The sequence below is a fragment of the Coffea arabica genome, chromosome 8c (assembly GCF_036785885.1).
Source record: "Coffea arabica cultivar ET-39 chromosome 8c, Coffea Arabica ET-39 HiFi, whole genome shotgun sequence".
NCBI lineage: Eukaryota > Viridiplantae > Streptophyta > Magnoliopsida > Gentianales > Rubiaceae > Coffea > Coffea arabica.
Window position 1 is genome coordinate 42,365,476 of NC_092325.1, and position 15,796 is coordinate 42,381,271.

General features: G+C 36.1%; 3 protein-coding genes across 9 annotated transcripts; 2 read left to right on the plus strand and 1 right to left on the minus strand.

The window, feature by feature from the left end:
* Window positions 1-1,596: 1,596 nt before the first annotated feature.
* On the plus strand, window positions 1,597-7,891 carry LOC113707118 (phosphatidylserine decarboxylase proenzyme 1, mitochondrial-like). Of its 6 annotated transcripts, XM_072063068.1 has the most exons (14): window positions 2,056-2,071; window positions 2,428-2,516; window positions 2,776-2,844; window positions 2,940-3,070; window positions 3,159-3,212; window positions 3,313-3,378; window positions 3,486-3,546; window positions 3,702-3,811; window positions 3,918-4,171; window positions 4,637-4,743; window positions 5,679-5,746; window positions 6,430-6,507; window positions 6,966-7,088; window positions 7,468-7,891. In XM_072063068.1, exons 4-14 carry the CDS (start codon window positions 3,047-3,049, stop codon window positions 7,621-7,623), a joined length of 1,101 nt encoding a protein of 366 aa, XP_071919169.1. In that variant the 5' UTR covers window positions 2,056-2,071; window positions 2,428-2,516; window positions 2,776-2,844; window positions 2,940-3,046; the 3' UTR covers window positions 7,624-7,891. The 6 variants fall into 6 exon arrangements, with proteins under 6 accessions (XP_071919167.1, XP_071919166.1, XP_071919165.1 ...); XM_072063065.1 differs by lacking the exons at window positions 2,776-2,844; window positions 2,940-3,070 and having other exon boundaries at window positions 1,600-2,120; XM_072063064.1 differs by lacking the exons at window positions 2,776-2,844; window positions 2,940-3,070 and having other exon boundaries at window positions 1,604-2,132.
* Window positions 7,892-9,610: 1,719 nt separating this feature from the next.
* On the minus strand, window positions 9,611-10,384 carry LOC113706194 (uncharacterized). Of its 2 annotated transcripts, none has more exons than XM_072063070.1 (3): window positions 10,234-10,384; window positions 9,993-10,141; window positions 9,611-9,845 (listed from the first exon to the last, which is right to left on the minus strand). In XM_072063070.1, the coding sequence occupies exons 1-3, from the start codon at window positions 10,237-10,239 to the stop codon at window positions 9,827-9,829; spliced, it is 174 nt and encodes a 57-aa protein (XP_071919171.1). In that variant the 5' UTR covers window positions 10,240-10,384; the 3' UTR covers window positions 9,611-9,826. The 2 variants fall into 2 exon arrangements, with proteins under 2 accessions (XP_071919171.1, XP_071919172.1); XM_072063071.1 differs by having other exon boundaries at window positions 9,989-10,141.
* A 1,395-nt stretch (window positions 10,385-11,779) lies between these two features.
* Window positions 11,780-15,631, plus strand: LOC113707239 (formyltetrahydrofolate deformylase 1, mitochondrial-like). The gene is made up of 8 exons (XM_027229468.2): window positions 11,780-12,067; window positions 12,193-12,305; window positions 13,125-13,275; window positions 13,395-13,468; window positions 13,553-13,712; window positions 14,066-14,164; window positions 14,262-14,348; window positions 15,282-15,631. The coding sequence occupies exons 1-8, from the start codon at window positions 11,927-11,929 to the stop codon at window positions 15,426-15,428; spliced, it is 972 nt and encodes a 323-aa protein (XP_027085269.1). The 5' UTR covers window positions 11,780-11,926; the 3' UTR covers window positions 15,429-15,631.
* The last annotated feature ends 165 nt before the right edge of the window (window positions 15,632-15,796 follow it).

A 15,796-nucleotide genomic window follows, 5' to 3' on the forward strand; every position in this document is an offset into this window, starting at 1 on the left:
AACCAATTGATAGGTCTTGGTTGGTTAGTTTAGTTTAAGTAGGAGTCCTAGAAGAAAAAGGGGATCCCGTCCTTATTAATAGGGGAGAAAATAGACGGGGGCTCTCATTCTTTTTCCTCTTTTCCTCTACAATAAACCCTAGTATTTCTTATGGTCTCGAATCTACTAGGAGAAGCGGCTAGTTTCTTTTCTAGTTGAAGGATAATTGAAACTCTGGTTCTACAATACTGTGAGATCTAATTTAATTTGTTTATTTCATTTATTCATGAATATTTATATATTCTCTGCTCATTCATGATTATGATTATTTTCTACAATTAAATACCTGATCAGTATTTAATTGTCGAAATAGTCTATTGCCATCTAAAATATCAAATCCATAATTGTTTGATGATTTTAGTATCTATGGCGCGTGATATAATTTGATTGTAAAAAAGACTTTCAAATTTATGTCACGGGAATATATAATCTGACTTAAATGAATCGAGCTTGTATGTTTGTTGGTTAGAATTGGTAACTTCTCTAATTTTTAATGCTGTCAATAGGTTAAATCCTGAGAGTTTGTTTAGGGTTGCTTAATTGGCAAGAGAAATAGCCACCGAGCGTGTTATGGTTATCGAAATAGTAAGAAGAAACAGATTGTCAGAGCGTGTTGACAACCATAACCAGTTTATTTATGAACAAGTACTTTCACCTTTGCATCGATGATCAGTCAAATGAACCAAAGTGAAAATTAGACCTTCGACTAGAGCGTTGTCTATTCTTGGTTTAGTTTTATTTAATTTTGTGATACTGTCTTTATTTTTATTCAAGTAATCTATTTAGTTCATTTCTCCTAATCCCCCATTTTTCATAAAGAAATAAATCATCCAATTCCTGTGGATACGACCCTACTCATCGCTACACTCAAATCCATATTATTAGAGTATGAACTTTTATTTTTGCTGGTTTGACAAACCAACAAATTTTTGCACCTTTGCCGGGGACCAGTGCCTTATTGATTTATTTTCTTTGAATTTTTTTTATTTTTATTTTTCGCTCATTCTAGAATTATTTTAAGGCTAACTATACTCAACAATTTGGTGATAGGTAGGATTTCATTCACAGGAGGGTTAATAATGTAGATATCTTTTCTATTGATCAACGTTTACATTTTCTAACATTTCTTGTAGAAAAGTTGGTTAAAGGGCAAGGATAACAAAGAAAAACTGGTCTGTTTGGATTGTAAGTTATTTGGGATTATTTGAGATATTTTTACTGTAGCACTTTTTGTGATGTGATGTATGTGAGATAAAAAGATATTGGGAAGATAAAAAGGTGTATTGGAAATTGTAAAGATGATGTAAGCAAATAAAAACCCAATCTCTCGAATCATTCAAGTAACATGTGTCCCACATTACAAGATGGTTTGAATGCCCAAGTTTATGCAATTGTTGCCAACCATAAACATACTTTTGGAAGACCTTTCAGGGTAGCCGACCTGGTGGTGTAGCCTCTAGTTAGAGCATCCACGACAGTTCGACCACTGTTACAAAAATGGGAAAAATCCAACAACTCAAATAAGAGTTGGGGCCTGAAGTGGGTCCAGATCCTTTTGTTTGTCAAAAAAAAAAAAAAAACATACTTTTGAAACACACTTGAAATTGTCATGCAAGAATATTATGGTATTCCTTTGACATAAGGTTCAAATGAAAAGGTCTAAACAACAATTGCGGTTGAAGAGGAATTTGAGAAAGATAAGTAGATTAGATTAGATAGATATTGCTCGAGACGGATGCGGACGAAAGCGCAGTTTTCTGTGACGTCTTCTAGAAACGCACAAACGTCTTCTCCGACAAGGTTGTCACGCTTTCCCCTTTCACAAGCAGTTCAACAATCATAAGCCCTATACATACTCCCCAAAATCTTCCACAATTCTCTCTCTGAACCTTCGTTATTACAACAGTGAGATTGCACGGGGAAGATGAAGTTCAGGGCGGCTACTCAGAGACTTCTTCTCTTCGCTCAAGCCGCTCGCCACGCCCGAAATTTGCACCAACAGCCTCGCCACTTTTCTACGTTCTTTCGGAAGGTACAATCCTCTGCAGCCCGTGCTTCAATCAATGGCGGCGGCGGAAGGGGTAGCTCTCAAGGCACAACTCCCACTTCACTCTCTAAAACTGCAAAACCAAACAAAAACAAAAATTAAAGAAACAAATGAGAAAGAAATATAGCAGCATAATATCAGAGAAATGTACGAAAGCGTATATGTGTTTATGCAACTGTCGTGCTTATTTGTTGCTCAGGGTTTAACGATGTTAGCTATAATGTTACTCCGTAGAAGTTTTTTCTAATTAAGTTAAATTAGTTATGCACTACATAGTTAATTATTGAAATTGAGAGTCATTTGTTGTGTATGTGAATGTTGAAATTTCATTTGGATTTTAGGTAATTCTTTCTTTGTTCCTGGAGCAACCGTGGGAACGGTACTTATGCTTGGTGCGCTGCACGCTCGTCGACTCTATGATGATAAGAAGGTATCTCTTTCACCATAGACCTTGGAAAAACTCAAGGTCATGCGGTAATATTTGATTATTGAATTTGTTTTGGATTAAAGATATGAGTTTACATGTATGAGCAGTTTTGGTATTTAAATTCAATTGAAATAACTTCTAGTGCTATACCGCGTGAAATTTTACAGCTGGAAACTATTGAGTTGCTAGAATATGCAAATGCCAATAGAATCTTTTGTTTATTTTCGTTGGCTTGTCATGTAACTTAGTGGAAAATTTGTAGGGCTAGGATGCTGTCGTGGAGTGACCACATTTTAGTTTGATTTAAAGTTTCATGGATAGAAGTGAAGAGGTAAAAACGAATTGAACAGAGAATGAGGCTACTAGAAGATTTTTCCTGCCTTTTTGTGATGTTTATGATTATCTGAGTCAGATATTGGTTTCCAGGGATATTAAACAGTTATTCTTGTGTCTCCAATTCTGTCCGCTTCTTTTGCTTCAATTAATATGAAGGATAACTTCCAAGTGGAACAATCTTGAAATGTTCCCTAAGTATGCTGTCTACCAAAGAGAGTGAGGTTGGCTATGTATTGGTTAATTTCTTGACAGTTGTATTGCTTCTCAGTCAGTTGGGTTACGTGAATCTTCTCAATTTTCTTATGACAGATTGAAGAGGCTAGAGAGAAAGGAATTGAATTGGAGTTCCATCCTGATGTAAAGGTGAACTGCTTTTTTCTTTCCATTGATGATTTTCATTTCAACTACCATGATCTTTCCCTAGTGAACGTCATTTCAAACTTGTGGCTTTGTGAAACCTCAGGCTACATTCTTGAGCTTCCTACCACTGCGTACCATTTCAAGGTTTTGGGGGTTTTTGACCAGTGTGGTGAGTTTCACTTAGAAAAATTGTCAATTAACTAGGTGCATATTTTGCAAACATTTAACATGTGGTTACCATTCCTAAAAATTTCCTGTTGAATGTTGCTTGACCAGGAATATCCCATCTGGCTGCGGCCACATGTCTACAATGCCTGGGCTCGAGCATTCCATTCCAGTTTGCTACTTTTTCCATTTGAATAATTTTTTGGATTGGCTGATTCAGTTTTACTATGTAGCTTTAAACAGTTTCCTTATGGTAGAATATGCCTCAAGCAAGCAAGCTGCACTGGACCAATATTTTGGGAGTTAATCATTGTCTTTGTAATTCAGACTTGGAAGAAGCAGCCTTGCCTTTGGAAGAATATGCATCTTTACGGCATTTTTTTGTTCGCACGTTGAAGGAAGGCTGTAGACCTATTGATTCTGATCCATGTTGTCTGGTAACTGGTAACTAGCATCTTGGAGATAGTCTTGGTTTTATTTTCTGTTTTGCGCTATTAGGTTCTAAATGTCTGTTTAATTTACTGTTGTGTCTTGGGTTCATAGATCAGTCCTGTAGATGGAACAGTTCTAAGATTTGGAGAGCTGAAGGAAGCTGGGGCCATGATTGAGCAAGTTAAAGGATTCTCTTATTCAGTTTCTTCCCTTCTTGGAGCAAAATCATTCCTTCCCATGACTGCTTGCGAGAACATCCAACAAGAGTCTGGTGGAGAAGATAAATCTATGGGAGATGAGACTCAGAAATCATGGTGGAGAGTTTCTCTGGCTTCTCCGAAAGTTAGAGCCATTTCACCAGAGAGGTAACTAAATGCCCTTGTTTGAACATCTCTTACATCATCATCAAGTAATCTTAATGTCACCATTATTGTTTCTTTTCCAAATCTACTCCTGAGCTCAACCTAGCTCTTTCTGATTTTTTCTGGGATTAATCTCTCTAGTATTAATTGGAGAATATATTTGTGAATCTAGATAATATTCGCTGATTGCTTGATCACTTGCTGAAATGAGTTGGGGCTAGTCAAATTTTCTTTAATCCTAATCTAAAGCTTCTTTTTGGCACCAAAATACATAACTCACCCGTCATATCTGGAAGTTTCACTGAGCTCCCTGACTTCACAGGATAATCAATAAAATTTACTGCTTAATCTGTTGATGCATTTTCTCTGTTCAAGTGTAGTTTCTACCCAGGTAGCAGTTCCATGACAAATAGCATGTGATGTCACATGGAGAACCCAACTTAATATGTCTGTCAAATTCTTATGCAGCCCAATGAAAGGCCTTTTCTACTGTGTAATTTACTTGAAACCTGGAGATTATCATCGGATACACTCTCCAGTAGATTGGAATGTACTTGTTCGTCGACATTTTTCAGGTTAGTCTTTGTTCCGCTGTATATTTTTGGAGAATAGCATTTGGTTCATAGAGGAGCAGACTTCTCACTGTCATTTTCTATGATTTTAACATTTTTAATCCTTTTATCTGTTTCTCCTTCCTTCTTTTATAACCATTTCTTTGTCCTTCCCAATGTATGAACAGCTTATAGCTGGCAATGATTTTAGGAATGTTGAGTTTGGCTTGCTTTTGTCGTTTGAAATTTCTTAGTTACTTTCCCTAGTAACTCAAACTTGCAGGTGCTCCAAAGTTAATACATGGGGTAGCATTAATGTTTCACTGAAACGCAGACATCAATCTTATGTATGAGAAGAATATTTTAGGATTTTAATTTTTATTTCCTATTTCTGGATTTAACTATTGGTGCCTTTTCTTTTAAGATAGCTTCTGATTTGTTTGACCAGCATTTAGGCTTTTGAAGTAATCAAATTAGCTTTATTGAAGGACTACAAATCTTTCTGGCCATACCAACCCTAACTCGTTTTGCTCTTTCTGTGCTTCTTTACTAAGTCCATAGCTCAAGTTTACCTTAGCAACAGTAAACCTTACTTATTCCTTAACAGCCTTTAGCAAGCAAGTTGAATCTACTGAAGTGCACCTTTGGAGTAATATCAGGGCAGTTTTTGGGAGTAGTAGTTCACAGGCAAGGAATAGCTGTGGATTCAGCTAAAGCGAGTGTGGCATAGAATATGCCTCCACCTAATGGCGATTTCATGGACGAGGTTGCCGTGTCCGTCACACTCATGGTCATTAGTCTGGTTAGCTCTTCCCGATAGGCTAAAAAGGAAGTAGGCATGTTATGGGCAATCACTTACCTAAATTTTTTCCCCCTTTTTTTTCCTCCTGCTTTTTGGATGAATTAAAGATACCCCTACTAAATTTTGTAGTTATACTATTCTCTTATTGGCTGTGCAGGTCGGCTTTATCCTTTGAATGAACGTGCTATGAGAACAATCAGAAACCTTTATGTTGAGAATGAAAGGGTAAATATCTTCATCCAATTCTTTTTTTGGTGGGGGCCCCCGCCGGGGGGGGGGGTGGTGGGGAGATGACAATGGTCTCATTCACATTATTGTTGAGCATTGTCCCCAATTCATTTATAGGGTGAAGGGACTTACAAATTCTTAGTTTCTAACATAAGTTGTATTTGTTATAGTTGCACAAAATACTCTCGAGGTTGAATGTAACGAATTATAGTAAAATATGTTAATCTTATCTCTACAAGGTGCGAACTGCCAAGTTTTTCCCTCAGTGATTAAAATACATAAATTTTTTTGAAGTGCCAAGTTTTTCACTCAGCAAACTGCCAACTGGTAGTGGAAATAATATCTTTGAAGTGTTTCTTGCGAATTTACCAAGTCAATTTGCTATTTATCTGTAGGATTTTCATCTGTGGCCTTATAAGCATAATACCTCCATGCACAGTCAGTGCTTGGTCAGATTTCAGACACATTTTTCTTTTTCCTTTGACAGAGTTTGTTGAACTCCTGGCAATCGTCTCAAGTTATACCCTGTTAATTGTTTGTGTGTGTTTTGTGCTTGAGAATCGAGTCTCTCCATCATGTGCTTGCTTAATATAAAATGGATTATTATGGACTGCATAGAAAAATGCCTTGCACACCTTTTGTTAATATCTTTTTTTTTCATTTTTAAATTGTATGACCAGGTGGTGCTTGAAGGTCAATGGCAAGAAGGATATATGGCAATGGCAGCAATTGGTGCTACAAATATTGGTTCTATTGAGGTTGGATTACAAAATTTTCCATTTCAAATTATTAGCATTATATGTGTTGAAATACAGCTTGTCCGAGGTACAAGTTTGTTTGGTAGGTGTCCCAGCTGCATTCTTTTGTTCTGAAGCATACGTATGAACTTTCCAAACTTTTGTCAAGTTGGCTTCCTCTAAAACTTTAGGATTTAAAACACCTGGATTTCTTGTCAGTAGACATTGCTAAAAGTTATTTATTTAATTCAATAGGCATGAACCGTGAATTCTTTGGATTGGGGAGTGTTATTTGCCCCACTGCATGAATCCAACTAAAGTTCAGGCTGTTCGACATATCTGCTACTGACAAATTAGCATACTAACGCTATTTTTGATGTGTTAAACATGATATAGTTAGTTGGCATCACAAAATTTCCTGTTGTTAGCTCAGAATAGTTTCTGTTTTTCTGTCCTCTTGCAAAATGTTTGTTGGACAGCTTTTTGTCGAACGCACACTGCACACAAATCGGCCCAGAAAGAAACTTTTGCATTCAGAACCTCCTGAAGAACGGGTTTATGAACCTGAAGGCAATGGCATTATGCTTAAGAAAGGAGATGAGGTATGAAAGGCAATCTGTTTCTCTTAATAAAGTTGAATTTAATAGAGTAGAAGCAGGAGATATATTGATGCTTTTTTCTGGAAAAAAAAAACGAAAGAGCACAAATTGGCACTTAATATTTCCACGAATTTGGGTTGCTGCCTCTGAGCGTGAGTGTGCCTGTGCCTGTGCGTGTGCTTGTGCTTGTACAGTACACCGTAGCTGATGAAACACGGCCATTCATTCACTGAGAAACCTTTGGAAACTAGTTGGGCTTGTTTTAACTGATGGATTGTTTCTACTATTGCATGTTAACCACTTTTTACGCTTCCAACTGGTCATCTGTATGAATCGTGGCTTGAAATTGATTGTTCACTGCATCTTGATTTTAACATTGCAGGTAGGTGCTTTTAACATGGGATCAACTGTAGTACTCGTCTTCCAAGCTCCAGTTTCATCTGCAAATGAGCGTATGCCATCTGACTTTAAATTTTGCATTGAAAGAGGGGACAGGATCCGTATGGGTGAAGCACTTGGTAGATGGCATGATGCATAATTAATGATAGCCCGTCAAGCATGCTGTGAACTATTCCGAGGATTCTTATGAGTCGTGACCCAGATTTTTGGTGATGAATAGCTAGCTATGAAAGCTTTGCAAACGTCCAATTTGTACCAAGTCCACCATTGTAAAATACGGTGTCACATTTTTCTGGTGGAAGTAACAAATTCTCACCTGTAATTGATAGAAATTTGTTGCTTGAGAGTTTCTCAAGATGGTTATGTTTATCCTTATCAATAGTGATTGTGCAGTTTATTTGTGCCAATTATACTGATTCCATTCGCTGTCAAGTTTGAGCTTTATGGATCCAATTCAAATGTCTTATTAGCTATGATAAATATTCTAGCATATAATTTAGCAAGTTATCTCAATTACATGCTAGATTGTTGGTAGCATATCCAAGGTTGGCAATGTCAAACCTAAGGAATTAATAGCATATAAAGACTCCTTGTCTCAACATATTTCCTTGTGGACATCGTTTACACACAAAAAAATTACAGCATAGAATACCAGAAGTTATTCAAACAAGTGACCTCCACTGATCAGAAACCAGAGCTTACAATTCCGCAAGATAAAGCAAGCATTTACAACAGATTACCAACAGCATATTTGAATATGCAGGATTGAGGTTGCTTGTTTAAATCCCTGTTCAACCAGAGGGATACCTATTATTCCTCTATCCACTTCCAAAGAAGATAAAGCCTGCCTCAAAAACAAGCAGGAAATTTCTTCTGTACACATCCATGTTAAAAAGAAGCACTTCTGCAAGTAATTTCTTCAAAGTAATCATAAATAAAGGGCTAAATGGACAGGAAAGATATCAGAACTGAATTCCTGGCAAGCCAACTTAAATCAAAATGTTCACTATGCACAAAAAAACTTATTTGTTCTGAGTCACAAAAAACCTGTGACAGATTATATACAAACCAAATTGCAAGAGATGAAAAAACCAGATACTACAGCTACGGAAGTTAAAAATAGGAGGGGCCTGCTGAAAGGATTGTATTTCCTCCAAATAAATGAATTACAAGCATTAATGCTACCCTGAAACTGATAGTAAGCTATAAGACTTGATGGGAAAAAAAATTCATTGAGACCAACTCAGATATGAATCAAACTAATGATCATAACTTCAATCTTAATCACACTACAAGCACATTTGATCTGTTAGTCATGTCTTGCTTCTTAATTCATCCAAAATCAACCCAATAACAAAAAGCAAAATATCTCCTCAATGAAATGCAGCTATAGCAAAGTTTTGTTCCTGCTAGAAGAAAGTCAATATGCTGATTTTAAATTTAAACCCAGTTCAACTTCGTTTCTCCCCATTCCGACTAGAGGATGATAAACATCGCAAAAATTCCTTTCCCCTCCCCAATGTCCCCATCCAACACCCAACTTGAAAATGAAAAACCATTGCCCGAAAACATGGCAAAGAAACTGCTTTTATACATCTTGTGTGCAGAAATAAAACTCTGAAGCACCAATCAAATTAAGATGTCAAAACATTACTAGACAAGCAAATGGAGTTGCAACACAGACCAGCATTATAGTCCTCGTAATTAAAGAATCTATAGCAAGTATAGATGGCTAAACAAACTACAAGAGCTAGAGAATACCCCACTAATAACAGCCAGTGAAGCTAAATATTACCTCTAAAACCATAAGGAATCGAAAATGCTACCAGAAAAATGCAATATAAGAATATCTTCTCATTTGGGTCCATTAGCTATATCTCCTCATTTCTTATTCATCTATTCCCTCTTAGCTTCCCTCAGAATCAGCCCAATATTTAAGTTAAACATCAACAGCAGCACAGATAAGAGCCTCAATGTTTGAGGCCATAAAGAATCATAAACAATAAAGAATACCTTAACAAAACTACAAGAAATCGTGAATTCAGGTAATAATATGTAGTACCAGTAAAGGATCACACGACCCGCAAGACTAAAGGGAAACCATAATGCTTCCAGGAGAAAAGAAATAAAGATAAACCAAGAATTGCATTACTGAGATGCCAATCCAAATGGTACAAAAAGTAAGCTGATATCCAAAATTCAAACTTGATTACATTTACAAGCACACGTGGGTCTGTTAGTCCTTGTAATCTTGCTTCCGTCCCTTGTTCTTCCCCTTCTTAATTTCACCAAAACTCAGCGCAGATCAAGAATCCTAATTTCCTCTTCAATCAAAAATGCCTCTATATCAAAACCTTATTCCTGCAAAAAAAAAGATTGCCAACTTTGAGTTAAAACCCATTAATAATTATGTTATTCCAGATCGAATTAATAACTCCCAAACCCAAAATTTAAGAGGGCTTTCAAGAATAATGGGAAAAACAACAAAAACGCGAAAAGCACACCTACGTCTGCTTAGAATAAGAGGACGAAGAGGGAACGCGCTTGTTGCGGAACATCATGTAGCCGACGGGCAATACAACTCCGATCATCATGATTGCCACTCCGATCAGATATCTTAGTGGGCTTGGTGGGTCGACCTCTATTAATTTCCTCAACTTCAGAACCACCCCCAATAAATTACATATTCAATTGTTCAATTATGCCAAACCATACAAGCAAAATACAAGATCAGAGGGCTAAAACTTACAGGCATTGTCGTTGTTGCAGGTGGAGATGCGTCAGCTTGAGCAGATTAGTCTTGAAGATGAAAGTAACGATCTATTTCAGGCGGGTCAGCACTCAGCACACAGCAGCAGCTAGAAGATGGGAAAATAAAAATAAAGTCCTCGGGGTATTGTAAATTCGGAGGGTAGATTGGCAAATTGGTCCCTTGAGTTAATTTGTAATTTCAGTTTAACCTATACAGTTTTGTTCTAAACCTTTTTTTATCCTTTTCCTTTGATGCAAAACCTTTCTAACCGAGGATTTTTTTTTTTTTTTTTTGAAAAAAATGGACTCTTTTATTAAGGGGAGGCCATCCATTTATATAAAAATAAAAAAGAAATAAGTATAAAACTGCCTCCATTGTTGTCAAATAATTACTAAATTCTTTAAACTTTTATTAGTTAGGTCATTAGATGAATTAGAATTGAATGTTGATCGAAGAGCTTAACTATCCATATTAAATAAAATCTAGTCACATTAGTTTTTATTCTTCCGAACTTATGTGGATATGGCATACAAAGTTGGAGGCAATTAATTTTTGTTTGCAGTTATCAAAAATTGAGAGAGGATTGGGTTAAGTTGAGTAATAGGATGAGAGGGATTATGAGTAAAAGATTTTGGATTTAAATCTACTCATTTAAAAAAAAAAAAGGAGTTACCAAGATTCTTAAGTTATGAAAACTAGTTATCAAACAATTTAGAAGTACTTTTAATGATTAAAAGCGCTTTTTGTGTGAAAGTACTGCAATGTCAAATGAGGTCTTAGTTAGATAATGATTTGCTTACGTTACTTGAAAATAGATGTCAAAATGTGGCAAAACAAGTAAAATAATTGAGGTTGTTACTTTTTCAATTCAGTCAAAATGTAATTGATTAAAAAAACGAACAATGAGTTTGTTTGAATAATAGATTATTTACACAAATTTATTTACTTATATCATAAATATATTTTTTAATTATTTTTTATTTTATATACGTCACATAAAAAAAATGTTACGTTATTTATTTTATTTTTTTCAAACACACTCAAGCTAGCACAACACATTACAACCTGTATCCTGTGGTGCATTTCTTAGCAAAAGGTAAGAATCCTATTAGTATGGGCACCAAATGAATAAATCTCCATTCTCCACATGCTAAAAAGTAAAAATTATGTACTTTTATAAGGCTTTCTGAATCTTTCTCGAGACAGAGACAGTTTTACCTTGAATTTTGGAAAAACAATACATATAAAAGTTCATTCATCCATTTCCATAAACAAAACGGTAGTACTGTGTCACTTGAGGATCAGCAGCTATGGCCTATGGGTTTTTGTCCACTTCTGTGCAAACTTTTTCCTAATCACGTGTTTTAGATTAGATAACAACAGGGGCTAAAAAAAAAAAAAGAGGAAGAGATAGAGAAAGGGAAAAAGGAAAATATATATATTTCTCCAAAATCTAACCACCAAGAAAGCATACGAAGAATGTCATTTTCCAATCTTTGCAACTAATGGCTGGTGATTTACACAATATAGCCGCAGCCCCACCACCTCCCTCCCAGAGACCAAAAAAAAAAAAAAAGGAACCCAACAGCCCCAAAATGCAATAAACAGTTGTGTAGGCCTGTAAGTTGTGGGTTGCCAACTCAACCAACTCTCTGAGAGAGGCAACAATCGGATTGGGGCGGAGACGGAAATGAGTTTCCTACGTAAAGTTGTGTCCTCAAGTTTCCCTGCTCAAGTTTTGAGATTTTCAAAGAGGCCCTTCAAGGCGAAGTCTCTTGATGAATCTACCTCTTCCTCCGTCAGCCATGGTATTCATGTCTTCCATTGCCCTGTGAGTAACGGTATCATTAATGACATTGAAATGGTTTTTCATTTTTTAGTTGGATTAGGCCAAATGAGGTATAAAGATGGGATTTTTAATTTTTTGATTTTGTTTTCGGTGTGTGAAAATTGCAGGATGAGGTGGGAATAGTTGCAAAGCTATCAGAATGTATTGCTTCAAGAGGTGGAAACATTCTCAATGCTGATGTTTTTGTGCCTGAGGACAAGAATGTGTTTTACTCTAGAAGGTCTATTGCACTCCCTTGCACTTTGTTTCTTGGTACATTTTTCTATGGCAAGTTAATAAGTTGGTTTGTCCTTTCTTCTTATTCTTTTTTGGATTATCTGGCTTATGTTTGAGGTACCGTGAAGTGGATTTAGGCCAGACGTTGAGAGTTATGGTCCCTTTTGTGATTTATTCTTCAATGGTAGATTATGGTTATTAAATCTAATGATTGACATGTTTTTGTAAATTTGACCGAGACACAAGAATTTTATAACTGTACTTGAGATGCTTTATCCCTTAGTTCAACTTCTTGTATTATCTACAAGTTATCACCATGATATAAGAAATGGAAAAGATACCATCTCTCCTGATGTGTTTTCCGTTGAATCTCCTTTCTGAACTTAAACCATGCGAGACTGAGAAGACAGATTTTCGGATTTCATATCATTGAAGTATAATGACAAGTACATGCATTATATGATAATTATTATGCTTGCTTTTTTGGGGTACTCTTTGGTTTGAGGCATTACATCTGGAACTAAAATAGTTCCCAGGACCTACTAGGAGAGTTCCTCCTGTTATGCTCAGTGATCGCAGCTATCACATTTGGTCAGATTCAACATAACCTGATTTTTTCCTGCATTTGATAAAAAATGATCTTTGTGCTACTATTCACTCGCTTGCTTAAGATAGTCAAGTTTTTTCGTGTGAACCTATCTGAAGGCTTTGCCTGTCATGGTAGAGTTTGTAGCTTGAAAATATATTAAAATATATTAAAGGCAGTCAATGTTGATTTTCTTCAAAACATGCATGTAATACAGAAATGCGCTGCAATGTACAGTGAATTTATCTTTCACCGGGCGAAATGGTCCCGTGTACAAATGGATGAAGACTTTCTGAAACTGTCGAGGATGTTCAATGCTATAAATTCTGTTGTCCGAGTGCCTGACCTTGACCCTAGACATAAAATTGCAATTCTTGCCTCAAAGCAGGTCATTTTCCTCTTGCTTCTAATAATTGTTGTATCAAAGTTTAATAACCAAACCTACATAGTTGCTAGTTTGTCCTTTTGTTTGCTTTCTTTAGTTAAGCCACTTTCGTGCTTTTACAGGACCATTGTCTTGTTGATTTGTTGCATGGCTGGCAAGATGGAAGGCTTCCAATTCAAATAGCATCAGTAATAAGGCAAAATACTTTGGAGATTTTACAATTTTCTTGTGTTGTACTGGCTTTGACAGCTTAATTCTGACACCCAGTTGATCTTTACAGCAATCATGATAGAGCTCCGAACACCCATTTGATTCTATTCCTAGAGCGGCATGGAATACCTTACCATTGCTTGAGGACAACTCCTGAAGATAAAAGAGAGAAAGAGATCCTGGACTTAGTCCAGGATACTGATTTTCTAGTGCTTGCTAGATACATGCAGGTAATATAATCTTTGATATCATAATGATTGCTGTTGGTGTTCATCTAAACGATTTTGGATTTACAATCATAAGTTCAACAGAGTGAGATTTCTTCCCAGCATCCTTCAAAGACTTGGTTGATTGACATTTAAAATTCTAGAATATTTGTATGTTTCTTCATCTCATCTACCATTTTGATCTTCAGTTCAAATGTCTTTTGCTTTAATACAACAGAGTAGAGCATTGGAATCACTGCATTTGCTGCTTCTGATTTTTTTTGTTATCATACACTTGTGCTTTGACATACCAGACTAGCATTATTCAATTACACATTGCAATAACTGTATTTCAAAACTTCAGTTGATTTCTGCAGGTTCTTTCTGGAAACTTCTTAAAAAGTTATGGAAAGGATGTTATTAATATTCATCATGGCCTATTGCCATCTTTCAAGGGTGGTCATCCAGCTAAGCAGGTTTTTTCTTTTTTTTAAGCCTTTTTGAAATGCTTGTTTTAGTCATTACCCTTTACTTCTTTTTGGTAGATTGTAACCTGGCATTCACAATCTGCAGGCATTTGATGCTGGCGTCAAGTTAATTGGTGCAACAAGTCACTTTGTTACTGAAGAACTTGATGAAGGGCCAATAATTGAGCAAATGGTATGTAGTTTTATGTTGTTTACAATCTAAATTTTGCAACTTCATGTACTTCACAGTTCAGCATACTTCAAATTGGTTGCTGTAACAAGTCAAGTAGGGATTGAAACTTATTAGTACCTGCTATCAAACACGTATCCAGATTTAAAAATTTCATCTCTCATACTCTTAAGATGCTAGTTCCTGAAAGATAATTTATTTGCCATAATAGTGGTGGAGAAATTCTTTAACCACCTTCTCTGCCCCTTCGAGTGCTGGCTACCAGTTGATTTGAACTGTCCTCTGTCTAAGAATTTTGTGTTTCAGAATAGTGTGTATTCAAATTTTTTATTCTATTTTCTGCACCAACCTATATGTGCTGCCACTGTATGATATGCAATTGTGAATTGGCATTAAGATAGAGGCTAGTGGTGTTTGTTATAATTTTTATGTATTCCTAATCTATTGCTGGCTATATACAGGTACCATATTTTGGTAACGTGAACTCTAGCATCAGTATTCTGGTTCGATATAACTGACCTTAGGTTCTCTGCTACCTGTTTGATATTCTTGTACTCTTTAACCAAGTAATGTTATCATTGTCCATTTAAGATTTTGATTTATCTGATCATTTCAACATGGCAAAAAGTTAATTAAGCTTGGCATGTGAGGCTCCCCTTGTTAGAAAACAATCTTTTCAGTGCACATAACATGTTACGCATGTCATAATTAAACAAAACGTATGCATGGGACAGGCCTTTAAATGTCTATGCCTGCCGCTGTTTCTCATACTGTCTGCTTGTGCTTGCTGTATCTTCAGAATATCGAACATGAGTCCTCCTGCCATTTAGCAATTTCTGTACATGGCACAAGATATGTGATTCTGTCTATTGAAAGAACTAGCTGAAAGTGTGTCATGGTGCTGTTGTTCTAAAATAGAACATTATAACTTTTCAGGTGGAAAGAGTTTCCCACAGAGATAATTTGCAGAGTTTTGTACAGAAGTCCATGGATCTTGAGAAACGATGCCTTTCAAAAGCAATAAAATCATATTGTGAGCTGCGTGTTTTGCCTTACGAACGAAACAAGACTGTTGTGTTTTGATGATGAAAGGCAAATCTTGTTTTGAAATCAGGCGTTTATTAAGTATGGGATGCTAAGTCATTTTACTTGCACTCTTCCAATGCAATTCCAAGTGACAAACTTTTAAGTCCACTTTCACTTACTCTGTAATTGTTTTATTTAGTTCTGCAGCTCATCAGATATGTAGTTTTGGTATATCAGTTATGGTGTTTCTTTTAGCCAAAGCAGTATGACTTGTTCAATTTCATTACTAAATTATATGAGAAAAATGAAGGGAAGGCAGATGTAAAAACTACTTGCTGTAACTAGATGCTTGATAACTTTTTAACAAACTGTAAAGCACTGCCTTTGGCAGATGACAGTTTGTTATTACGCTATATACAATACTG